The sequence below is a fragment of the Athene cunicularia genome (assembly GCF_003259725.1).
Source record: "Athene cunicularia isolate RWA chromosome 3 unlocalized genomic scaffold, athCun1 chr3_part1, whole genome shotgun sequence".
Taxonomy (NCBI): domain Eukaryota; kingdom Metazoa; phylum Chordata; class Aves; order Strigiformes; family Strigidae; genus Athene; species Athene cunicularia.
Window position 1 is genome coordinate 74,151,931 of NW_020799097.1, and position 27,471 is coordinate 74,179,401.

Below are 27,471 nucleotides of genomic sequence, written 5' to 3' on the forward strand. Positions count from 1 at the left end.
ACCCATTTAGGTCTGTAGCTAGAAGCAAAATAGCATATTTTATGTTGAGGTATGTGCTGATTTCTTAATTAGCAGTTCTATTATCCACACACCTGTTAACCAGGTAGTATTTGGACATGTGTTTTAATGATTAAAGAAGAAGCCAGCTAAAGGATGTGTGTTTGGATGGGGAAAACTGTATCTGGTGATCAACACTCTGTCTAGATGATTTTAATGGCATGTGGTGTACCTCCTGGAATTTTTGGGTCAACAGTCCTTGTATCAGCCACCAACATGTGCAGACTCCTTATGGTCTGTTATTGTCATGTTGCGTGCATTAACTCTGAGGTAGTCTGACTTATTTGCGAAGTGAACTGTCACTCCTACCTGGTTTCTGATAAGTGACTGATACCACTTGGAGCCAGTCCACAGTGTACTGACTAGTTACTGTGTTCTGCTTAATCACGTTTTGTGTATTGGGTATAGTTATAGGTCATTCAAAATAGCTGTGGTGTAAATTTTGGAAGTTACCAGAAAAATTTAAATGTTTGGTGACAGATTGTTATTTTATAGGTCAAGTAAATGGGGGGGGCAGGGGACTTGGGACGGGGAGAACGGGACACAAACCATCAAAAACCCCAGAAAACTTAATATAAACTTTCTTGCTCCAAGCTACAGTAACCTAGAGGCTGTATGACCTGGCCTGCCTGCTCTGCAGAAAATAATCTTTTGTACAGACTCACTAAACAACAAAAAAAATCCCAATCAAACTAATAACAGTATTTTCAGTTTAATCTGCACGTTCTTGAGTGTGCTCATTATAGACCATATTTTTGTTTGCTTTGTGTGTTTCAGTTCCAAAAGTTGACATTTAAGATTAGCATTACAGGGCTTTTTGTAAATCCTATATTCTGTTATTGAATAGCACTACACATCACTGTATAGCAGTGTTATTTAAAAAAACCCACAAAACTTTAATGAAGTTTTGAGTGTTTTATTTTGGAATGAACAGATGCTACTCTGCAAGTTTTAGAAGTGAAGTTTGCTTGTATCTAAGATATATCATACTATATAGTAAAGTTTTATGGATAAGTGATATTGCCAAGTCCCATCTGTCTCTCTGAATAATGAGTAGTTAAAATACCAATTTTAAATTCTTTGAACAAGTTACGTTTCTCTTTGTGGATTCAAGGGCAAAAAAATCCCAACAGTTTGACAGAGTACAATTGATGTTATTGAGTGGAGAGTGAAGAATGCACACTGACTTTTAAATACATGACGTGTTAGGGATATAAATGTGTAATTATTCGATTTCCACCTTACAAAAAATGACCTCTTTTTTTTCTTTTTCACCTAACTTGATAAGTTTTAAACTACAAAGTTCAGAATATTACCCTTGTTTCCCCTGCATGTGCGAGAGCATGACATAACATGTTCTCACCTGTAAAAGAATGCAAAGACTTGTTGTATTAGTAACACTATTGTATGGCTTTTGCTTTCATGCCATTATAATTTCTCATACATTGAGTCCACTAGATTGATATATTATTTTGCAAGGATAACCATTATAGAAGATTTTAAAATGCAGATTAACCAACCAACAGTTCCATTCACTCTGACCCTCCAAATTGACCCCTCTCTTCCTCTCAGACTCTCAAAGTTTTTGCTCAGAAAAGGTCAGGGGTTGTCAGACCTGGAGACTGATGATAATTTCAGAAGAATGCACACTTAGCACTGGAAGGGCTTCTGAAAGAAAGGCATTTGTTATTGTAGGTTTGAAACTGTTCTTGCTCTTTGTATACTTCTATGTCTGTGGTTGTGCATATTTCTTCAAATCAATAAAAGCTGTAAGCTTTCCAGAAGGGATGACAGCTATTTGGCCAAAAATGACCACCTTTGTGGTTGAAAAGAGTAACTTTCCTTGTGTTCGCCTTGCCCAGGGAAGCAACAGAAGAAACACTAGCTGTTTTCAAGTCTGGTATTGGTTTGAGAGTTGTGGACACCTGCCCAATAGATTGACAGTGAATTTCTGTAGTAAAACATTTATCTGAGGTCTCAAGCATCTGTCAGACTCATTGCATATTATTCCTAACTTGCTTCCACTTAAACTGGTGATTTGATGATTGTGAGCCCTCTTGCCCACTTCAAACTTTTTAGCTATGCAGTACGTTGCTTGCTGTGGCTCTGTGCAGGGAATGAAGTCTGAAATGTCTGCCTTCATTTACAGTTATGTGGCAGATGGCATGATGGCAATTAAATAGCCCTGGAAAACTAATCACATCTTTCCTGCAGATATGTAGAGCAACTGTATTCATTTCTAAAAGCTGTAGAAATTATGTAGTGATAAACTAACATGTTTAGACAAACTGGACTGACAAATTAAGCTTTCACTTCCCAGAGGAATTGAAAGAAGTATCTTGACTGATGGCAGATTTTGCGTTTTTTCTCTTGCAGCTAGTGAGAGAATGTAAAGAGGTTCTGAAAGGTGGCCTGTTAATGAAGCAATACTACCAGTTTATGTTACGGGAGGTGTTAGATGACTTGCAAAAGATTGATTGCAACATTGATTCTTTTGAAGAAGACCTGCATAAAATGTTAATGGTAAGCTTCAAAAGAGAGAAAATATTTGGAGTTTAGTAAGTATATTAATCTGAATACTGCTAATAGAAATCGATTGTCCCTGTTGGTCTTGCTAAATTTTTTGTTATTGTACTCCTTTAACATAATTTTATTGTTTTAATAGACTTGTAAAGGTAATGCAGTAGCCATTGCCATTTTAGCAATAGTGATTTTTGTTTACTGGGCTGCGGTAAGGTATACTTGTAAATTTCGTGTATTTACAATAAAATGGTTCATATATAGAACTGTAAATTCCATCTGTTTTGTTTAAACTTTTACTAACCTCTTAGTGTTGAGTAAAAATATAAATCGAATTGTTTGACTAACTTCATGTCTTAATATCTTGGTATTGCATTCATCCATTAATGATACCTTATTTTTAATGTGTATTCATTATTGCAGTGACTTAAATACAAAGAAGTATTTTCAAGACAAACACTTGGCCTCTGAAAGATACTAAATGAAATATTCTTTAGTAAATTTATTTTAAAATACTGTTCCATTGGATGTGACTGGCTTTTATTCTTTTCTGAGTTTGAACTTTCTCCTCACTGTTCTGGGGGGAAAAAAAAACCCCAACCTAAGATACACCTCAAAACCTCATCACTAATGTTTTGTCATCAGAGCTCTTGGTACCACCTATTGTTGAATATGCATGGATTTTCCTATTACATGTTTTTCATTGCCTACTATGATGAAAATGTACTGTTTTACCTAAAATTTCTTATGCTGTGTCCCTGCCTTCATCTCCATCTGAAACTTCCAGAAACTTCCAGCAGAAGTGACCTGGCTAGATGACAGGAATATAGTTCATCTTGTCCATTTTGAAATTCCTTACCTGTTTTTTTTAGGTAGCTGTAATGTTCTCGTGCTTTGAGGCAAGAGTTTGAACTTTGTCAGAAGTTTTAATTGTATAAGGATTTTGCTTTTTGTAGGTCTTGAAAGGAATGGTAACAAAACTGTGTAAATAGGAATAAATATATCAGACATCAGAGAATCACAGTGCGTGCCTATTCAGAGTTGCAGGTTACTGTAGCGCCAGGAGCAGGGGAGAAAGGTTGGATGAATGATCAGGATTGTCAGAAGTTTTGGACAGCTGGGCAGAGGGAGCTGAACAGGTGATCTGGACTGAAAACAGGGATAGGGAAAATACATATGAAAATCAGAAGGTTAAGACAGGATTAATGAGGGGTGGGGGGTAGAACTTTTTGTCTTCCTGTGGACTCCGTTTATAGGCAGGCCAGGTAGCTCAGAAGAGTACTGAAAGATGAATTACACTGAGAGTGAAAGGTGAATTCAAGTCAAGAAAATAGCCCGAGACTATCAAAACACAGTACTTACCTAACCCAGCGTAGAGTTTTAAGGTTTTCCATATCTATGCTGCTGTCTTGAGACACCACCTAGAGTACTATGTCCAGCTGTAGGCTACACAACATAAGAAGGACATGGACCTGTGAGGGCCACAAAGAAGATCGGGGGCTGTAGCAGCTTCCGTAGGAGGACAGGATGAGAGAGTGAGGTTGTTCAGTTTGGAGAAGAGAAGGCTCTGGGGAGACCTTATAGTGGCCTCCCAGTACTTAAAAGGGGCTACAGGAAAGATGGGGAGGGACTCTTTAACAGGCAGTATAGCGATAGAATGAGGAGTAATGGTTTTAAATTGTAAGAAGGCAGATTTACATTAGATGTAAAGAAGAAATTCTTCACTGTGAGGGTGGTGAGGTACTGGAACAGGTTGCCCAGAGAAGGTGTGGCTGCCCCCTCACTGGCAGTGTTCAGGCCAGGCTGGACGGGGCTTTGAGCAACCTGGTCTAGTGGGAGGTGTCCCTGCCCATGGCAGGGGGGTTGGCACTAGATTATCTTTAAGGCCCCTTCCAACCCAACCATTCTATGGTTCTGTGATCTTGGCATTATTACAGTGCGGTCTGAAAATACTTAAAACCAGTAGGAAGTGTCTTAACCATTTCTAAGCAGGGATGTTCTCTGATATTATGGATTACTGAACTAAGACAAATTGCAGCTGATTTTTTGCATTCAGTACTATGCTGAAGGGCAGATGTTTGAAGGATTGTACTTACCTGGATTTTTATGTTGGTTTACAAGAAGAATAAATAAAGGTGAGAGATAAGACGATATAAAGGAACACAAGGTATAGCGTAGAATTGGAGAAGCCTCTTTACTGCACTTATCCATGTCCAGGAGGATATATTCAATAAAATGTTTCGGAGTAATCCAGTTAATAAAAGGTTTAGAGACTGTTTTTCAGTAGTTCAGCTTTAAAAACTCTGGCCACTGTAGGTATTCACTGATAAAATGGTGATTGCAGCACAGCAAGCAAGGTGGTGATACTGTCAATATTTTCAGAAAAATATTGTGGAGACATGGTGTTTAATACTCAGTGGTACTTTCTACTTCCCAAGCCATAAATTGCACTTCCTGTGTGGAGACATGTAGCTCATTTTCAGTCATAGTAAACAAAAATGGTTGTAGAAATATTTTCTGCTAATTGTAAAATACTGAGATTGTTGATTTGAGAACTTACTAGTCCTTAGTTACACGTTGTGTAACAACTTCTCTAAGTTATTTCCTTCCATGTACAGGTTTACTTTGATTATATGCGAAGCTGGATCCAAATGCTACAGCAGTTACCTCAAGCATCTCATAGTTTAAAAAATCTGTTGGAGGAAGAATGGAATTTCACCAAAGAAATAACTCCTTATATAAGAGGAGGTGAAGCTCAAGCTGGAAAACTGTTCTGGTAGGCTTTAATTACTCTGCTTATGGTGTTATTTTATACCCAGGTACATATTCAAGTTAGCACTTGTTCTGGGTTCCCAGATTGGGCTTCTTGAGGCCTCAGTAAGCAGCTGATAATATATGTGAATTTATGGATTATTACAATGACTGTAGCTATAGAATGCAGTAAGTGCAGAATGCCCTTAACTCTAGCTATAACAGGAATACTACTTCTGTGGAAAGTCCCCGTTCCTGCTAGCCCTGTGCACGTAGAGTAACTGAGGGCCCCCAAGATGCTGCTTGTTTCTGCAGGCGGACTTGGCAACGCGGCTCTCTTGCAATGGACAGAGTAGGAAGAAGTTTAAGGTGCCATGCTACCCGAATAAGACTCTGAAGTTCCACCATTTCTGTTGCTACAGTGATATTGCAGGAATGCTGCTGAAATCTACAGGAATATTTTTAGATTCTGGACTACAAGACAGTTGTGATGAATTTTGGGCCAGTGCCGATGACAGTACTGCATCAGATGAAATCAGGTATTAAGCCGTTCGGCTTAATAATAGCAAACACACTTACTTATGTTTCTATACCCCTGACAGATACATACTGCATTTGATTTCTAAGAATGAAAACCTCCTAAATGCAAGACTCCATATACTTTATTGCTGACATTTCAGCAAAATGAACCATCATTTTGTTCGTTTGAAGCCTAGTAACCTTCTTTTTAGTTCAGGGTATGAGAGATTGTTTGTGTAATGCTCTTTAATTGCAATTTTTATATCCTTATCAAAAGTGTGCCTGCACATGTTCAATTTATTTCAGTCAGCTGCTTGTAAATATTTATCTTTTCTATGTTCTTTCTATTGACCTATATGTAAATAATTCTTGTTTTCTCATAGCTATATAAATGCAACATGATTTATTAAAGCACTGTCACTTTGTTGTCACCAATTTTTCAGGAGGTCTGTTATAGAGACCAGCCGAGCACTCAAAGAGCTGTTTCATGAAGCTAGAGAAAGGGCCTCCAAAGCTCTTGGTTTTGCTAAAATGCTGAGAAAGGTAAGTTAACAGCAGAGTCTCATCTTATTTATATGCTTAAAAGAAATATAGTTTGAAAGCATGTTCTTTTGTTTTGTCATTACTTGTAGGACCTTGAAATAGCAGCAGAATTTGCGTTGTCAGCTCCTGTGCGAGATCTTCTGAATGCTCTGAAAACGAAAGAGTATGTGAAGGTAAGTTTAGAGGCATGAGAGTGGAGATGCTAAGCAAAGCATCAAAGGATATTTATTGGCATACTTTTGATTTTTTTAATGTGTCGTGTTTAATATTAAATTGTGTCAGTCATTATTTTCTGTACCTGTTATTTGTGTGAGAATGCTAGTCTGTGTTTTTGGAAATCAGTGTCTAGTTCCTTGTCCTCTTAAAGGTTCTATTTGTCACTTAAGAAAAGCCTTTTTGCTTCAACACTACTTACTCATTTGTGAGAGCGGAGAAATAACACTTAGTAGGGAGCGTTATGAAAAATAAATGCTGTAAAGTTAGAGGTAAACAGATAAATCAGAAAATGGGTGTGTTTTAAGTGGATAATCAGACTATAGACCTGTTTTATGTGCTTTTATAAAGCAACACATATTATAGTGGAGCTCTGCTCTAGTGAGCTTCCTCGTGAGTACTAAGGATATGAGAAATACAAGAACCATGTACTGTTTCAGAATAACCATTCCTAGAAAACTGTTGTACAGCCAAAGTGCGTTAAACTCTGGGTACCTGATATTTACTGTGCTATAAATTCCCACGTGTATGGTTTTGATACTGATATTCCCACATTTATGGTTTTGCACTTTATTCCTTAAAAATGTCTAGGTCAACGAATTTAAGTGTATCAGTTACTTCAACAGATTAAATTTATTTGGATCTGCTGTTCTTTTTTGTCCTTCCATACAGTTAATGTGTACAATTCCCACTTGGGAAATAATTACTTCTACATGACAAAATTCTTGTTAGATTTATATAAATGATTGCTAAAAGTAGAAATTGGTTCAAGGGGAGACTGACAGGCTCATAGGAGAGAAGTTCATAAAGGGTTGTTAAATACAGGGATGAAACACTTGGCTCAGCAGGACTCTGGTCTGTGAATTGTTAGAGTGGGAGAATAGTTAGGGAAATCAGTATATGTTATATGTTTACTTTTAAAAATAATTTTTCCCCAAGTATCCACTTTTGGCTATTTTAAAACACAACATTAAATTAGGTAGACCTTTTAGTTAAAGATAGTATCATTGTTGTTAGGCACATGTTTTGAAAAAAATTTTAAGCTCGAGTTTAAAAAAATCTGTGTAAATACATGGGTTAAATAATCTAGGTAGATTATTTGGATCTCAAGATGTATTACCTCTCCCCTTTTTTTACCACTCAAAATGACACACATTTTGGTGATTAACACTTCATATATTGGCCCTCTAACATCATGTAGTGAGTTTAAATTTTAAACAGCCTTTTCAATCAGATGCTCTTTAGTTTTGGGAAGCTTTCAGTAACAATCATCTAGTTTTTACATTGACTTATAGATCATAATGATTTTAATTATAAAATATAGCTGCCTAATGGTAAAAATGTTGAGACCAGTGTTTTGTCCTGTCTTGATGATGTCAGACTCTGAAAAGACAGAATTAAACTTCACTGTAAGTCAGTTACCTCGTGTCAAATCACACGTATCAACTATTTTACTGTTTTCATAGTCTGATTCTGATGCCTGACTTGGTTAAAGTATTGTTACCCTTGTGACAGATACAATGCAGAAGTAGTTTTTAAGTAGTATAAGTAGTATTTTATTAAAAGAGAACACACTTACTGGACTTAATTAATCTTTCATGAATAATAGAATAACTGCTACTTTTTAGCCATATTTTTACTTACTTATGTTTTGTAGCCATTGAGAAATGTTATGTGGATTCTTAGAGATCCTGCAGGAATTTTTCTTCTTCTAATATTCCAGTCTTAAAAACATATGCTTCATAAGTTTTAAATTAGCTTTGACTGATTTACTTTTTTCAATATGTGTGTATATATATATTTTATACATATACACGCATACATAGTGTATATGTGAAATTGGACTTTTTATAATAAGATTCCTTTAGAAGAAAATGTAGAAGGATCAACTGAAGGTTCAAGGAAAGATGTCACTGGAAGTTTGTGATCTAGCAGATTTCAAGAAAATTATTTCTTATAATGCATTTTGACTTCTAGTGCAAAAATGGCTGAATGTATTAGTATGTATATTGTACAGCTGTTTAAGATGGAAACTCTCCCTTTTGCTTAAATGAGATGACACATATCTATTTTATCTATTTTATATATCATAGAAGACAGTGAGATTCACTCATTCAGTTGTTGCTCTTTTTTTTTTTTTCTATAGGTGCAAATCCCTGGACTTGAGAGTTTACAAGTATTTGTACCAAATAGTATTGCAGGGGAAAAATCTGTGATTTTGCAGCTCCTCAATGCAGCTGCTGGAAAGGATTGCTCAAAGGATTCAGATGAGGTTGCATATGAGGCCTATTTACTAATGACCAAACACAGTGATAAAGACCATGAATTAGATGACAGCTGGAGTGCATGGACAGGTCAGCCAGTCAAAGTAGTGCCACATGTAGAGACTGTTGATACACTGCGCACCATGCAGGTGGGTTTGGTTTGTTGGTTGTTTTTTGGGGTTTTTTTAACCCTGTGTATATGATCTCCATACTTCTATGAATGCTTATCCTTTCAGCTTAATGACAGTAAGTGAGGTATGTGTCCTTTTACAGATAATAAAAAGTTAAATTCAAGGATAGGGTTGGTTCTTGGTTGTGCTAATGCAAGTATTAAATTCAATGGATTTTAGCATTTCTTAAAAAGATTAATCACTACAATGTGTATTTTTCAGGGTTAGACTTTAAAATAAAGAGATAGTTTCAGTATGTGTCTTTGATATCAGAAGTGTGGATAGGAGTTGAAAACAGTACATTTTATAAAGAAGTCACCAGTCTCACAAGAACGTGTGGTGACTGCTTTCCACACACTGAGGCATGAAACCAGTTACTTTTGATCTTGGATGAATTGTGACATTTAAATTTTTGTGGAAGCTACTGGATGTTCAGCAATTCTTCTGGAAGAAATCTTTTCAGTCATACTTTCCTTCATCCCAAGCCAACAGGAGTTCCCTGCCAGCAGTTCTGTTACGCTTTAGCAACTGAGCCAGCTGCAGCTCCGTGCCCCTCCTGTTCTCATATCCTGTGTTAACCTAATGAATTTTCCTTTTGGTATGTCACGCAGTTCCTCAGATCCCTACCATAAATGGACTCTACTGTCCACAGACAGAGTGACTTTCCATGTCACTGTGCCTGGCCTCTAGCATTCAGAGGGTTCTAGCAATTAAAGGCAGTTGAAAAAGTCACTCCTGTACATACTGCTGTTTTTAACATGCAAGCATGTTACTTCTTTTTTGTCTGTTGTCCAGACTGAACAATAAAAAAACAGCCTTTCATTCAGTGCTTAGAATTTCATTGTACTTCTATCAAAGTTAACATTCCATTCAGAAAATGGAAACAACAAAAGATGGAATTTGTTTTGCAGATGGTATTCTGTCAGATACATGTAAGCACACATAAAACACTCTGTGTATTTGTTTGTATGTGTATAACACTGTTTATTAATTTTTAAAAATCCAATATTGAAAGGTTAGGAAGTAAAAAGTCCTTCAGAAAGATTGTGTCCCATGTTTTTAAATGAACATGTTTTGATTGCAAACTAGAGAAAACGTGTTACTGAAAAAATACTAATAAAATAGAAGAATCCCATCAATATTTAAAAAATGTTCAGAGTGAAACTATTCTTTAGATATGAGGTACTGAAAATTGGGATGAAGTAGGTCTTGTTTTAGGAGTAACTTGTAGCAGATACATTGTCTGTAGTTGGAAATCAACAGAGATTAGTATGTGACTCATAGTGCCACAGCAAAGGCAGCACCATCTGTGACTCTGTACTTTTATAGACTTCTGCAATATTGGAGCTCTTGTTTCCAAAATGTATTCTTACATTTTAATAGTTTTCAAAATCTGAGAAATTCCTGTATGGTAAATATGTGGCTTTCCCTGTTCACTAATAGTTTTTTGTCTTGAAGTGTATTACATTACTTGGATGAAACGTGTGTATTTATGTGATGGTTGTTACCTCCATCTGCTTTGAGAAAATATTGTTTTGCTTAACTGCTGCCCTTTCTGTGTATAACTATTCTGAAGGTAATTTTAATATAGCATTTCCCAAATCTTTTCTGAATAGGAGTATATTCTCTTAGAAAACTTGCTGTGGTATTTGTCCTAACAGAGCTCTGCTCATAAGATGAGTTTATCAAGTTCAGTTGCCAGCATCAAGCTTCTCTATGTGAATTAAAGATTTTCATGAATAGTAACAAGAGATGTTTTTCGTATTTTAGAATTTAAAAAAATAACCAGTTGGAATTTGTTAGTATGGACCTGTTTTCATAGAGGATTTTGTTTATAAAAACTAGTGATATCTTGTATTCCTAGGTCGATAACCTCCTCCTTGTAGTCATTCAATCTGCCCACCTTGTGAGTCAGAGAAAAGCTTTCCAGCAGTCTATTGAAGGGCTCATATCTCTGCACCAGGAGCAGACATCTAGCCAACCAGTCATTGCCAAAGCTCTACAACAGCTAAAGGTAAGCAGTTTTCAAGATTCTCAGTCAAAATCGATGGTGTTTTGTCACTGATAAGTAAAAATATGTAAGGAGTCTTGATTGCAGTGATGATGGTATATTTTGCAGTTGTAATTTATGCAACCTCTATGGACTTTACATTCAGTACAATTTTCATTCAGTTTTTGCAAAGGATTTGTGAGTGTATTTTTGAGCAATATTGGTGTAATCATTTTTGCACTGGCTAAGTGGGAAACAAGTCCATAATGCAATAGAAATATTAATAGCAACAGAATACATATATTTTACTATGAGAGCACTATTGAATTGAAAGAACATGTTTGATTTCATAAAAATAAGTTCCATGAAAATCCATGATCAGCAAGACACAACTTTTTTTTTTTCCCCCATATTCGGGGAAGATGGCTGCTTTGTGGTGTAAAAGTGGGTAGATCTGTCTGGCTTTTTGCTCTTGTTTTTAGTGTGAGGGTTTTTTTTTGTTGTGGGGTGCTTTTTTTGTTGGATAAGTGTTTTCTTTGGTGGGGTTGTTTTTGTTTGCTTGGGTTTTTTGTAGTACTCAGAATAGCAAAGTTTTGTTAGGTTGAAGTTGCAACATCAGGTCCTTACATTTTCCTTTGAGTTCAATAGAAGCTATGTCCACGCACCAGGGTGAAAATACTACCAAAGTCTTCGTCATGTTATAGACAGTAAAACTAATTTTCTCTTTTCTTCTCTATCTGGTTTTGATTCTGTGGGGTTTTTTTCCCTGCCCCCCCCCCCCTTGCCTTTGTTTTTGAAGTGAATCTCACTCAAGCACACAAATTTAATTATAACACTTTGGTTAATTATAATATTTGCTTAGTGCAACTGCTGGAAGGCTTTTTTTTTCCAAGACTAAATGAATTGTGATGACATTAAAGTACAATTCCATTTAAAGTAATGTAACTGTTAGATTCATGCTTGCCTTAGTCTCGTCAACTGTAAAATATAAATAATAATTTGATGCCCCTCCGTCCCTTTTTGTTGTTGTTACTCAGAGTGATGCATTACAGCTATGCAATAAGATAAGCAGTGCCATTGATAGAGTTGATCACATGTTCACATCTGAATTTGATGCTGAAGTTGATGAATCTGAATCTGCTACTTTGCAGCAATACTACCGGGAAGCTATGATTCAGGGTTATAATTTTGGGTTTGAGGTAAGGAGACAAAAGCTTAATGGCACGTTTGTCTTGTAGTTTTGGTAAGAACAAATTGAAATTTTTGGTTTTGCATTGGTGTAAATAAGGTAACTATAACTCTCTGGAAGTATGAAGAATTCTAGCAGAACTTTGTAAAAAAATGTGTTGCTGTAGAAATCTTATGTGCAAATGATTGAAAAAGAACAGCTAGATCTATTAAATTCAGACTCCAGTTAGCAGTGCCTGGAACTCTAAAAAGCTTTAAGAACTTGGTGATTTCAAGTGTAGTCTTATAGGCTCTGCTACTTGTCAGCGTTTTAGATGAAATCACAAATATCCTTTGATATTGAATGTAATTGTGTAACTTGACTTCTCAGAGTTTTCGCCTAGAATAGCATACTACTGTAATATGAGCCATTCTTTAAAAGTTTATGGTAGTTTTTTGATGCAGCGCATACAGCTTTTGAGTGCTATCCTTAGAGTGCTGATGAGGAAATATCATGTTCAGATGCTTTTAGTATACTGTTTTCACTAATTGATTCCTGTGAGCTTTATGAAATTCTAAGATTGTATCATACCCTGACTTACTTCTAAGGATAGTCTTCTAAAAAACAGCTGGTATTTCTGCTTAATTTTTAAAATGTACATACATAGCTCCTTTATCTCCAACGTTACCTGCAGTATAACTAAAAATAAACACTACTTTGTGGTTCAATCTCTGATTATGGAACTGAGCATTTATGTAGGATGTTTCTTAAATGATGTGTACACTGATAAACATTAGCACATGCCCGTATACATACAAGAATGCAATATGGCTTAAGTGTTGCCTCTCATTCTAACACTTTTTACAGCATGTATTTTTTCATTATTTTTTTCTATAAATATGCGCTGCTTGCATAAAATAATTTTGTTGAAGAATAGCATGTGACTGTTACCACACTGTAGAGTTTTATTAGCCTGCAGATACTCTAGTAGATATTGCAAATGGTATTTTTGTTACTCTTATTAATATGTGAAAAGTAATCTTTAGTTTCTTACAGTACCATAAAGAAGTTGTTCGTCTGATGTCTGGAGAATTCAGGCAGAAAATTGGAGACAAGTATATCAGCTTTGCCAGAAAATGGATGAATTATGTGCTCACAAAATGTGAGAGTGGCCGAGGCACTCGACCCAGGTAACAGCCAACTTGTTACTGCCATAGTAGTTTGTATTTAAAGACCATGCAGGACTTTTCACACTGTGAATAATACTTTATTGTTTAGATGTAGTTCTTCTGAACTATTGATGTTTCTGGCTTTTAAATTTTGGAAGTAATTTGAATAGTCAATGTATCAAACAAAATGAACACTCCAATTGCTTAGCAGGAGATTTTGTAGAACATTGTCATGGTTTGAGCTTGGAGGTCACCTGAACACCCCACAGCTGCTCACTCCCCCCTTCCCTCCAGTGCTGGGAAGGAGGAAAGCAAAAGACCCAGGAAGGTGAGATTAGGACAGGAAGGGGTGTTCTCATCCTTTAAGATAGAGGCAAAAACCAGACTCGTTAGGAGAGGAAGAAGAGAACATAAAATTTAATACAGACACCACCACCACCACCACCACCAGGTAACAGACAGAGCAGAACCATAAGAAGCATTACCACATCTTGAAAACACCCCTCCTGCCCCTCTCCCTCTCCTTCACAGGCTCAGCTTTGCTCCCAGTATCTCTACCTCCTCCTTGCCAGCAGCGCAGGGAGCAGGGAATGGAAAGTGTGCTCAGTCCTGCCGCTTCTTCCATCTTGGGGGTGGAAGCTACAACAGCGGTGCCTTCTTCCCTTGGGGTCCCAGCCTCCTTTGGGCCAAGTCATCTGGGTCAGTGTGGGGCCCTCCACAGGCTGTAAATCGGCATCCGCTTTACTGTAGACCTCCATGAGTGGCTGGGGGGTGGCCCTGCCATTTCACCACGGGGTGCAGGGGAGTCTGTGCTCTGGCACACCTCCCACCCTTCCTCCTCCTTCCTTCCACTGACCTCGATGTTCACACAGATGTTCTTGCTACTCCTCCTCATAACTCCCACAACTCCTCACAGGTTCCTCTTAAATACATTATTGCAGAGGTGCAGCTAATTGGGCTGGCCTTAGTACAAAGGCAGGTCCGACTTCAAGCTGGGGGAGCTCTGAGAAGCTTCTCACAGAGGGCCACCTCTGTAGCCCCCTCCCCTGCTACCAGGAAAACCCCACCACTCACTCAAACCAGGGAAAATGGGAAGAAAAAGTGGAGATTGTTGGACCCAGACAATTAAAAGGCTTTAGATAAGGGTCATTGGAACAAAAGTGCTATGTGATCAGGAGTCAGTAAAGATTGCAGAATATGCAACAGTCATTCTTTGGGTATTCTACAGAGAAAACAGCATTGTTTTGTCAGTTGCAGAAACAATGTACATATGGAAGCTTTTGCCTCCTTGTCCTTCTATTAGTCCTTTCTGAAAGCAATGTATGAGCCACAGATGAAGAAGTGTTTCTGCTCTGGTGAAAATTCTTCAGCTTTATGATTGCAATAATGGATGCATATGTGGATGTGTTTTGTTGTAGTTCAAAGTACTTTCTGTCTGTTGACAGTAGTGTTGTGCCTAGTGGTGTCTCAAATTGTGCTTACAGTTGGTGCTATGAAACTCTACTGCTGAGCACTAATGAAAAAAGTTACAAAGTTGCATCACTTTGAATACATAAACAGAGGAACTGGGAAACCGGTCAAAGCGGAATGATTCCATTACTTGATTTTATTTAAGTGTTTTTTGCAGCATTTTGCAGCTGGTATATCAGAAATTTAAAATAATTATTTTGCATTAAAATAGGTGCCTTATATTGATCTGTGCTAGCACAGATCACACATCAGTGACAGGTTTTTTTTTCCTTAGAGCATAGGGCTGATAGGTCTGTCCTGGAGGTGGCTTGTTCTGCTTGCTAGAAGAAGAAGAGGAGAGAGTGGGTGGGCTGAACCATGTGTAGATAGGCCTAGTCAGCTTAGTGTGCTAATCTTAAACAAAAGGAAGAAATGAACCAACCAAAACGAATCAAAAAATCAAAACAGCTTAAGGCTTTTCTAATTATGTTAACAGCAAAAGAAAGATTTAAGACAACATTGGTCTATTACTTGATGAGATTGGTCACCTCACAAATAGGGATGACGATAAAGTAGAGACATTTAATTCTTCCTTTGCCTCTGTCTTTAACACAAATGATGGGACCTGGGACCCCTGGAGTCCTAGGATGGAGGACCATGACTAGGGGAGTGTTAAACTCTCAGTTGACTTCTGACTTGCACAAAATTTGCAGCTGCTTGGAATGGATGTGAGTCTATGGGGCCTGATGGAATTAATTTGAAAGTACTGAAGAAATTGGCTGATGTTATTGCAAGACCTTGAGAATGGTCTTGGGAATCTGGAGAGTTCCCTCTTGACTGGAAGCTAGCAAATGTTACTCAAATTTTCAAGAATGGGCAAGAAAGAGGACCCTGGTATTATAGGCCTGTTAGTCTCACTTCATTTCCTGGTAAAATTATGAAGACGATTATTCCAGGAGTGTGGGAGGCATCGGCCTGTCAGCCCTGCACAGCCTCTGAAAAGCAGCTAGGCTTTGATGAGAAACAGGCCTTTGGGAGAAAGATAAGAAACTGCTGAGTTGTGCCAAGGTGACAGGGAAAAACAAAGGACAGCTGCAACACTGAACTGTGGAAAAGTCCTAAACTCTGAGAAGTTACCGCCACGTGAACAAGAAGTTGATTGGTCTGCACAGCGTGTGTTAGAGTGGTCTTATGCTGATAGGAGAAAACGTTAATAGCTGTCTAATTGCTGATTTGCTAATTATGAAGTAAGAGCTTTGGTGAGAGTGTAAGTATGTACTATTAGAAAAATAAATGGCTTTGCTTGTTATAACTGTCATAGAGTTGTGCAGGTCCAATATCCTCCTGCAACACAGAAGTTATTGAAAAAATACTTAAGAGACAGTGTAGTCATTGATCAAAGTCAACAGGACTTCATGGAGGGCCAGCCATGCCTTACTAACTAAATAGCTCCTTATGACAAATTTACTCACCTAGTGCATGAAGAGAAGGCAGTGGATGTGGTTGGTTTTTGTGTTTTTTAAAAATTATTATTAAATTACTATTTTAGCAAAGCTTTTGATACTGTCTCTTACAATATTCTTCTGGACAAAATGTCCAGCATACAGCTGGACGTGTGCACAATATGATGGGTGAACAGTTGGCTGAAGGGTTGGGCTTAAAGAATTGGAGTAAATGCGGTAACATCTGGCTGGCAGCCAGTCGCTAGGGTGTTTCCCAGGGCTCAATTTGAGGGCCAGTTCTCTTCAGTGTTTTTATCAATGATCTAGACACAGGAGTTGAGTACATACTAAGTAAGTTTGCCAACAATACTAAATTAGGAGGAGCCGTTGATTCCCTTGAGGGTACAGAGGCCTTACAGAGAGAACATGATAGATTATGAGTGCTGGGCAACCACCAACTGTATGAATTTTAGCAAGGACAAATGCCAGATTTTGCACCTGTGGTGATGTAATCCTGGATATATGTATAGATCAGGAGCCAAGAGGTTGGAGTGCAGCTCTGCAGAAAGGTATCTCAGGGTTCTGGTTGATGGAAAGCTCTATGTGAATTAACACTGTGCCCTGGTGGTGAAAAGGGCCAACCATATCCTGAGGTGCATTAGGCACAGTATAGCTAACCACTTGAAAGAAGTGATTGTCCTACCGTACTTAGTATTGATGCAGCCTCACTTTGAGTATTATGTGCACTTTTGGGCTCCACAATATAAGAAAGATGTAAAAAATATTACAATGTGTCTAAAAAAGGGCAACAAAGACTATGAAAGGATTAGAGGGCAAGACTAATGTGGAGTGATTGAGGATACTAGGTTTGCTCAGCTTGGAGAAGAGGAGACAGAAGTTACCACATTGCTGTCTACAACTTCCTTATGAGGGGAAGTAAAGAGGGAAACACTGATCTCTTTGGTGTCTGGCGATAGGATGTGAGGGAACAGCTTAAAGGTGTGTTAGGGGAAGTTCAGATTAGATATTAGGGAAAAGCTCTTCACTGAGAATGTGTGTGGTCAAGTTCTGGAACAAGTTCCCCAAGGAAATGATCATGGCCCCAGGCCTGTTTTTCAAGAAGTGTTTGGACAGTGCTCTTAAATATAGGGTTTAACTTTAAGGTTGCCCTGTCAGGAGTTGGGCTCCTATGATCCTTGTGAGTCTCTTCCAACTCAGGACATCCCTTGATTCTACTTTCATTTTGTAGGTTGCAGCTGCTAATTCTAGTAGGTCTAAGAGGAGGCAGTGGGGAAGAGCAGGTGGCTGAAGACAACAACTTGCTCTAGCCAAGTTCTTCTTTGCCAGTCAGAGAGGGACCTGGGGGTGTGATTGACAGCCGGCTGAACAGGAGCCAGCAGTGTGCCCAGGGGGCCAAGAAGGCCAATGGCATCCTGGCTTGTGTCAGCAATAGTGTGGCCAGCAGGGAGAGGGAAAGGATCTTACCCCTGTACTCGGCACTGGTGAGGCCGCCCCTCGATTCCTGTGTTCAGTTTTGGGCCCCTCACTACAAAAAGGACATTGAATGACTCGAGCGTGTTGAGAGAAGGGCAACGAAGCTGGTGCAGGGTCTGGAGCACAGGTCGTACGGGGAGCGGCTGAGGGAACTGGGGGTGTTTAGTCTGGAGAATAGGAGGCTGAGGGGAGACCTCATCACCCTCTCAGCTCCCTGAAAAGAGGTTGCAGAGAGCTGGGGATGAGTCTCTTTAACCAAGTAACAAGTGACAGGACAAGAGGGAATGGCCTCAAGTTGTGCCAGGAAAGGTTTAGACTAGATATTAGGAAACATTTATTTCCAGAAGGGGTTGTTAGGCGTTGGAATGGGCTGCCCAGGGAGGTGGTGGAGTCCCCATCCCTGGAGGTGTTTAGAGTTGACATAGCGCTGAGGGATGTGGTGTAGTTGGGAACTGTCAGTGTTAGGTTAATGGTTGGACTGGATAATCTTCAAGGTCTTTTACAACCTAGATGATTCTGTGATTCTTTGTTTTACTTCACCAGTCTAGGCCTTGAAACCATGGATGCCCAGTTATTGCTGATCAGATAGTCATTAAATCATTAGTACTGTTTTGATCTTGTTTCAGAGAGGAGAATTTAAGCAGAGAACATACTGGTTTGACTTATTGCTCTGAAACATTATGAGTGAATTGATGGTAACTGTTCTCAAAGACAGCACATATATGGGTTGAGATGTATAGCATGGCCTGCTCATTTTATGTGGCAGGCTTTGCTGAAATCAGACTTTATTTGAATATTAACTGGGCAGATGTATTAATACAAGTTAAATATTTTACCTTTTGTATATTAATCCATTTTCTTACAAAGATTTTTATCATATTTTCTAGAGGAAAAATAATTAACTGCCATTTACTATTCTTGGATGTTGCTGAAACTCTTATGATGGCTTTAGCTGAAGAGCAGTTAATTTTCTGTCTTTTCTTTTTGAGATAGGTGGGCAACTCAAGGTTTTGATTTTCTTCAAGCCATTGAGCCAGCATTTATCTCAGCTCTCCCAGAAGATGACTTCTTGGTATGGAATAAGTTACTCTGCTTGTTTATTTCTAAATGCTTGTGAAGCTATCAGTATGTTTTAGGGATATTTTTTATAAAACATTGTTTGAATACAGGTGCTGTTCTGAAACAATTGCTGTTATATATAGCTGTTGATGCTGATATCTCCTCAGTTTGTAAGATTCGAATAGAGTACTGAATAGAGTATATATGTGACCATTGGCATTAATGTTTTCAAATTGCTGACAAGATGCTGATACTGTATTGGGAGGCTTATTTCCCTTTGTCTCTTGGGAAGCAGCCTTTCTACAGAGGTACAATTTATAGTTGTCATAATAAATTTCTGAATTTAAGCTTCTGAGGCTTAATTAGCACCCAGAGTTATTTCATGGGTATGAATATGAAATCACAGATATTTAAAGGTATTTCTTCAAATTTTGCCAACATGAAACAGACTTTAAATCATCTTTCTTTTGTTTTTACTGTGAAAAAATGACTAGACTAAAATTGGCTTTTTTATGTGCTCTGCCTTTCTCCTTTTCCTGTTGAAACAAAATTCTGAGAATTTATTTCTCTGGTCTTGGTACAGTACTACAGAGAAGTGAAAGCATAGTTGCCACAAAATAGCAGATTGTAAGTGTCAGCTTCTCTGTTTTTTATTAATTTCAAGACATGTTTTGAAATGCTGACCACATTTATCTTCTGTAATACAGCAATTATATAGTTCAATCTTTTTTTTTTTTTTCACATGTGTTTTTATCAGGAGCTCTCAGATTATATTTTAGTCCCACATGTGTGTTGCTGAAAAAAGGGTCATCTGCCTAAATGACAGATTTAAGCTTGTATTTGAAATACATTATACTTTAGCTTTAAAGTAGCCCCTCAACTTTATTGGCTTTTAAAACTTCTAAAACAGACTTTGACCAAGTGGGAGAAAAAGGGGGGAACACAAAATCTTAACTGCATTTCTGAATTTTTGCTTTGTTAAACAAGACTTCAGTTTTGGAGAGCATCACTTGAAGCCACTTTGATTTATCTGACTCCTGTATAACACAGGTCACAGCATTTCACCTAGAAATGCCTATGTCAATCCTAATACTTTCTTTAGATAGTACCTAATGTCATAGAATAGTGACGGTCTAGATTTAAATCTGAGATGCTGTCTCAGTCTGGGTTGATAAAATATGCCAATCCAGGGTACTCCCTTTTTAAATTTTTAAAATTTTATTTAATAATTCTTTTTTTGTTAGTTTAGCTTCATGTTCCTGGTCTTTACTAAGTTTTTGAATTTCTGGAAGAAATTTTGACTAGTCTGAATGACTTGTATAGAAGCAGCCTTCATAGCAGCTATGCCAAAGAACATAATTTCAGTTCTTTATTGTGAAGACATATTTTGTCCCTGATGTTCTGAAAAATGAATTGAACAAGAGGAAGATTTAATAACTTGTCCAAGGTTACATACACAGTGAATAGTACACCTAGTAACTAAGCTTAGATTACCTGAGCCCCAGTTCAGTGTTTTAACTATTAAATACCCTTTCATGGGTAGATAAGGAAGGTGGATTTCTTGTAACATGCAGTGCTTCGTATTTTGTTGTTTTGCAGACTTTTGGCATGTGATTCAGGCCATCATACTCACCCAATTTCTGTGGATGTTTCTTCTTGGAGTGAGGAGAGGGAGGGCAGAGAAGGTTCTTGCAGCTTTTTCCAGAAAGCTTGATTTTTAATTTTATTAACAGTGAATATTTTTCAGTTCCACTAGCTTTATGTTATGAAGTGTTCTTTATGAGATATCATTATTCTGTTCTTACGGCTACATAATTTTGAGCAGGTCAAAAGGCAAGACAAGACTAAGACTTTCTAGCTTAAAAAAAAAAAAAAAAAAAATCAATGAAGTCAAAACCCTAATGTGGATCCAGAAATTTAATATAATTGATAGAATGTAGGGGTGCTTACTTGACAGATTACATATTTAACTAGTGTAATTTAATTACTGTGACCTTTATCATATGACTATCAACTCTGTTGTAACATAAAATATCACAGCTTTTTCTGTTTGTCTTTTCTAGAGTTTACAAGCTCTGATGAATGAGTGCATTGGCCACGTTATTGGAAAACCTCACAGTCCTGTTACAGGTTTGTACCTTGGTAAGGCAGAAGTTACTGGCATTTGTTCTGGAGCTTTGCCACTGCTGTTACAGAATTTTGCTTGTAAAGTAATTTTAAAATGCTAGAAATACCAATAAAAGTATATTTAAGCTTTTCATGACTGTTGATGTGAAACCCATTATTGCCTGACAAAGTATAAATACATGGTGGTTTTACTCAAGAAATTTAAAAGCTTTACAGATGCTTTCCTCTGATTTTTGTCCTTTAATTCCTGTGAAGTCTTGAAGATCTTCTGGAAAAGGATTGTGACTTTTTAAATGTTGGGTAAAGAAGCCATTATAACTTTAAGGAGGCAGGTTCAATTTCCTGTCCCAGCATTTCATTGTGGCACTGCAGATATTTACACTTTTGACAGACTTACATTATTGAGGTACAGAAGAATTATTACTGGGAGCTTGATGATAGAGCTGTGGGGAAGTAGTTTTCCAGTATTACAAAATTTGTTACAGTGTAAAAAATATCTTTGGTATTAGAGTGAAGTCTGTGTATTTTGTTGTTTATCTTGAGAAGAGGATGTTTCCTCAGCTGTTTCCCTTTCAGGTATCTCTTTCTCAGCACTGTTTCTTTCTTCCTTCTCCCAAGTCCTTTGACTAGTTTAGCGTTCAGAATACCATTTCATCTTTTCTTTCCCCTGATGTCTACTTCCTGGATAGGCTTTATGGCAGAAGACATGAAGGGAGGGTAATTTGACTCAGACAAGGAGGAGTTTTTTCCAGTATTTCAGGAAAGTTTCAGTTTTGATATAATTTTGATGAGAAAACTTCATAGCTGAGAAACCTTCCACCATGAAAGTCAGTCCAATCCTTTGGAAAGAAGCATAGTCCAAAATAAATTTTAGCCAAGTTCTGTACTGTGATGTATGTAAACCTGTATATTCACTTTTGATACTGTTGTTCAGAGGAAAGCCCATTTTAAGGAAGTCACTACATGATGATTCTAAAGTACTGAAACTCTTATAAATAAAAGCTATTACAGACACAGCAGATCACACAAACTAAATTGCTTGGCAGCTTTTGGCTGAGAGGCATGGAGAGGAGGTGACAGAGGCACATGGTACAGACTTGAACAGCAGAGGCATGGAGAGGAGATGACAGAGGCACATGGTACAGACTTGAACAGCAGCCTGAAACTTTAATACATGTGAAATAAACATAAACTGAATCCTGGCTGCAGATATTGCAGATAGCCCTTTCCATCTCATCATCAGGAGAAAAATAAGAATTCCTAGTTCCATTTGCATATCACATTGAGGGACTTAAACCCACTGTGATCTTTAACCCTTTTCTGAAAGGGAAGGATCCATTTGTGTGCATGCTGCTGCCTGTAGGTACATGGCTGGGGGGGGGTGTCTCCTGGTGTTTAATCCTGTCTCTGCTTTGTGAAACTGCCTGTGTCCACCCAAGTGAGTTAGGTTCTGCCTTCTGGGTCTTCTGCTAGCGTCTTTGAGTTACAACAGAACAATGAACACTTGGCCCTGGCATCTTTTACTTGTCCTGGTAGTGCAAACAAGGCAAAAATGCAGCTCACTGATTAACCTAGCTTGGCAGAAAGTACTGACTTGTGTCTTGATGGACAATCAGCTGGTTTTTGATGTGACTGCCACAATATTTTTCTGGCTAATTAAGGAGGGGTTGAGGGAAGGGGAAGACGCTTCAAACTACTCTCACAGGCACTGAATGAGATAGGCATGAGGACAAAGGTGGCCCATTTAGGTTTCACTCTTTCCCTTTTTACCACTTCTTGGCGCAGACTGTCATGGGGGTATTAGTATGGGTAAAGCAGTCATATGTGGTTTTTTTTTCCTAGCTCTTTTTGCTTTCTGTTATTGTCTGACAAAAGTAATTCTGATGCAAAAGGAACATAATAACACTGTTTGCTTTTAAACTATTATTTTGTTTATTAATATTTATTTTACAATAAGATAAATCATCTTTAATCTGTGAGGTTGAAATAATGAAGATGTAGTTTTAGTGAAGTAAGTACACCTCTTCTAATTGCTAGTTTTTAATTCTCTGGAGAATTTTTTGTTACTTTATAGGTGACTTACATGATAGAAAAATATAATCAACTAATACATACAATGATTTATTTAAAATTGCAATAATTTGGATTTTTCTTAAAGGTTAAAAAAGTATGTGCCACTTAACACTGTAAAATAGGAATTTGTTTTAATTTTATGTCTTGAATTGGTTGGTCCTAACAGTTTTTCTGACATCTGAGTAAATGTGCTACCTTTTTCATGTTTGCAGCTATTCATCGAAACAGTCCCCGTCCTGTAAAAGTACCTCGGTGCCATAGTGATCCACCAAATCCTCATCTTATCATCCCCACGCCTGAAGGCTTCAGGTATTTAGAGTTAGTAGAGTTCTAAACTGGTTTATCCTCTCTTGGCTATGCTGTCTGCCAGTAAGTGGAACATCTCTTCTTTTCTGTTGAGGGCAAAGCAGGTAGAAAAAATCAGCATGTTAGTGATCCGGATTTTATCAGTGTGCTTTTAAGGAGGATATAGTTTCTTTTTCTCCCCCTGTCCCCTCTTTATTTTACAGTTTTTATTGGTGCATGCTTTCTCACTTTGAAGTCATTCTTCTCCCCTTTGTTTTTCCTGAAAACAGTGTTTCAATGTAACAGGCTTTAATCCAGTGAAAACTGCTCATTAACAAGACTCTTATCTCGTTTCCCACTTCGAAAGTCTGCATACATGCCCATGACAGTGTTTTCAGTATTTTAGCATAGATAAGACTTAAAAGATGTAGCATTCTGGAATATGGTGGCATTTCTGCGTCATTACCAACCTGCTGTGAAGAAGCTTAAAACATTGGATGGTTTTGCTTCCCTTTGAAAGAGTTGACATGAGAATTGATGCAAAACCCATTTTAAAAAAATTTCAAAATAAACTTTGCTATACATATTTGTACACAAACTAGATGAAGAACAGCAACACAGTATCAAACTCTACACTTTTTTTTGAAGTTGCTTAGCTGTTGGCAGAAACTAGTACTACTCTGAAGATCTGGAGATTTTTATTTTGATGATGATTATTATTGTACATATTGACAGCCCCTGAAGCTTCTGAGACCCAGAAATATTCCACATAAAAGTCTTTACGTACTTGGAAAAACTAACCGGGCCTCATTATGCACACTTCAAGATTTTATTTTTAAAATAAACTTTCAAATCCATACCTTTTTTTTTTCTTTTTAAACTGTTTCCTGAAGTTTTTCTTCTTGCCACAGCACGCGGAATGTCCCTTGTGATGCACGGAACCATTGCAGTGTTGCTGTCAGTCGCCCCGCTCCCGTCGGTAGCGACTCAGCTCAAGCCAAACCTGTCAGCAGTGCAAATGATACCAGGTAGCCTCCACTCCATGACATAGCAGCCTCATTCTACTTATATCACCCATATAACTGTTTCTGCATACTTGTATCCTAGTAGATCATTTGCACCGTGCTTTTCCGTCCCATCGTGTCTTCCACGGCTCCTTCATTCATGTTTGACTTAAGCAAAATCTGATGTCTTAGAAATAGATAAGACTGCTTTCAGATTTAAAATGTCTGAACAGTGTGGTAGTTAAGCATGCAGTTCTGACATAGATTACAGATATTCTCAGTTAAAATGTCCATTAAATTAACCTATGCCAGTCAGTTCATCGGTATAACTTTACTAAATAATCAGTATTGGTAACTAACACTTTGCACTAAGATGACTGTAATGTGCAAATAAGCTCAAGGATTTATTTTTAATGTTAACTAAGAGTTTTGAGATTGTTATTTTCTGCCATAAGTATTTTGAAGTACTATATAGTGACAAACACAGAATTAAACATGTAAGATTTGAGGAGGGTTTTTTTTTTTTCTTGCTACACCTTTGTCGTCTTAGGGTTGTGGAGGATAAACTCAGTATGAAAGAAACCCGACCCGTATCAGAAACTGTAATGGAAACCACTCCTGTATTACCTGTTTGTAGAGGCCACAAGTGAATTTTTTGGCAGACAGATGGTAGTATCTTTCTTGCTTTTTGGCCTCTGATTTGGCTGTTATGTTTCAGACTGTTGGTGTTCCTTCCTCCCATACCACAGTCAGACCATTGACATGTCTCCCAAGTTCTCTAAATATACTGGTTTGGGGTTTTTTAATTTTTTTAAGAATTTTTTTTCCTGCATCCCGACTGTGAAAATCCTGTTATTCATACAGTGATATTCTTAGGGTTTATAAATAGTTTTTTTAATCTTTTTTATTTCTACCACAGAGTGCCAAAAGCTTTCTTGTGTAAGAGATTTGTATGAATGGAGACACATGATTTGTCTGTATCGCACAGCCATAGAGAAAAGAAAGAACAGGTAGTGAAGCACCAACAGATGGATGGTAACCAAAGGAACTTGGATACAACTTGATTATGATTTTTTTTTTAATAAATAATTTTCTTGTTAGCCAGCAAACCATCATGGTTTATAGATTTGTCACCAGATCCAGAGCAGAAGCATGCATTAAGAGGGAAGGAAGTAAGTTGCCACTTTATATAAAAAAATCTTTCCTGAAGTCTTTTTAGTTTATTTTTATGATGTGACTTGCACCCTACAGTAGCCTCCAGATATACAGTTTGTGAATCTGGGCCCTTTTTTTTTTTTTTTTTTTTAAATCTGAATTTTTGTCATTAAAACTACATGTATTTATTCATGTATCCTTCATGCTTCTGTTTAAGCCCCCTATTGAAAAAGACAGAGTAGGCAGTAGTCCGTAGTACTATGCACTTGAAAAGCCCTTTTCAAGTAAACAACATTCTAGAGAATTTTCACTGAGAGGTTTTGACAGCTTTATAAGCTGACAGGGTGATGGTTAATTAGTATTTATGATTTCAAAGATGCAGAACTTGTTTATTTTATAATTAGTCTTTACACAGCATATGAAGGTGATTTTTGTCTAGAACATGTACAATGCTTTGAGCCAAGGCATATCTTTGAAGTTAGTTAATTTTTCAAGAGGAAGATAGGAAGCTAATTTTTAATACTTGTAGGCTTTGTTGTGATTTTATACACTCGATGCAGCTCTCAGATTGACACACTTGAATACAGTAGTATATTCTTTTAACGTTTTCTGCATGTGTGTCCTGCACGAATATTGATCAAAGTGTGAAGGTTGTAATTTTGACAGTTTCTTCTAGTTCAAGAAAATAGTCACTAGGAAGAAAAGAAATGAGAATTCTACTCCTTATTTGCAATCAAATGCATAATACTTTAATGGATTGTAACATAAAAGCAGATGTGAACGCAGGGTTTTTAGTCGAATTGTCTAGTCCTGTTATTCAAAGACTTGTATTTTTCTCAGAGCTCTCAGTTTTTACTTTTCTGATGGTTGTTAATAAAATATCCCATGATATTGTTTAATACCCTGTATTACCTAGGAAGAATATGAAGAAAAAAATTATTGAAGCAGAGATAGGGTTTTGGAGGCTGGGCTATTTTATGTTTTGGGGTTTTTTAATTGAGGAAAGGCAAAATATTACAACATAATATATTTATAGTAAATTTCTGGTTTTAATATAGTTAAAAGAAAGTTGCAAACTTTTTAACGCATTGCAGTCTTAATTATGGATTTCATTTATTTGTGCTCCAAAAGAGAAATGGAATCTCTTGGATCAAGTAAGTGTTCTGTGGGTTTGTATGCAAGAAGTGTGGGGTCCAGCTGTTGGAATAGCTCAATCTTTGTACACTTTCCAGAAACTCTTTAGACATTTATGACATGATTGAAAGCATTAAATATTTATAAAAGGTTGAATATAGGAACTTGAATGTAGAAACTTGATAAATCAATTGTACTAGGCAGTGCGTAGTGCACAAATGCCACCATAGTTCTATTGAAGTTTTTCTTTAAAAAAAAATAATTTAGTTTAATATAACTAGAAAGTAAAATCCAAAGCAGCAATACTTGGTTGTTTACACTAAGCTTTCTCATGGTTATATGTTTACACTGTATTCGTACTGATGACCTTTATAAATGTTTAGTTTCTGCGCTAGCTGGGGTTATTATTCATCATTTTATATTTATCCAGGACTGGAGCAGAAATTTAGCAAGGCTTCTTTTCTTTTACTCTGTTTCTTTGCCTGATAACATGCACACAGTCTTTCTGGACACAAACAATAAAAGTTCTGGTTGCCTAAGATAGGTCTGAAAGGGATTTTAGACACCTACATTTAAAGCTGTGATGCTTAAGGTCCTTTGTTCAGCTGCTGCTTCATTTTTGAGGTGGTTTGGCTTTGCTTGTTTTTAAGGTCTTTGCGCATCTAGAATTGTTGCTCTGTATTTGCTGAGAATAACCTCAGCACTTCTTGTTTATTGAAATCTCAACTTCCTGAAGAATACTGAGGATTTTCACTAGTTCAGTTTGAGTTCCTCTTCAAACTTAAAAGATATAGTTGGCACTAGTACAGAGTGCAAAGCAAACATCGTATTGAGAACATTTGCATGGGAATAAGGGTGTCTTGGGTTTTGGCTTCTCAGGATTGT

General features: G+C 37.4%; 1 protein-coding gene across 1 annotated transcript in view; it reads left to right on the forward strand.

Moving 5' to 3' along the window:
- MAP3K4 (mitogen-activated protein kinase kinase kinase 4) overlaps positions 1 to 27,471 on the forward strand; it is a 62,526-nt gene that overhangs the window by 17,542 nt on the left and 17,513 nt on the right. Inside the window, exons 5-17 of the mRNA XM_026844562.1 lie at positions 2,434 to 2,580; positions 5,196 to 5,353; positions 5,751 to 5,867; positions 6,291 to 6,390; positions 6,480 to 6,563; positions 8,750 to 9,016; positions 10,902 to 11,051; positions 12,065 to 12,226; positions 13,252 to 13,385; positions 18,743 to 18,821; positions 20,872 to 20,938; positions 23,221 to 23,317; positions 24,205 to 24,321. Of these exons, the coding sequence (XP_026700363.1) occupies positions 2,434 to 2,580; positions 5,196 to 5,353; positions 5,751 to 5,867; positions 6,291 to 6,390; positions 6,480 to 6,563; positions 8,750 to 9,016; positions 10,902 to 11,051; positions 12,065 to 12,226; positions 13,252 to 13,385; positions 18,743 to 18,821; positions 20,872 to 20,938; positions 23,221 to 23,317; positions 24,205 to 24,321 (1,679 nt within the window). The remainder of the gene's footprint in view (positions 1 to 2,433; positions 2,581 to 5,195; positions 5,354 to 5,750; positions 5,868 to 6,290; positions 6,391 to 6,479; positions 6,564 to 8,749; positions 9,017 to 10,901; positions 11,052 to 12,064; positions 12,227 to 13,251; positions 13,386 to 18,742; positions 18,822 to 20,871; positions 20,939 to 23,220; positions 23,318 to 24,204; positions 24,322 to 27,471) is intronic.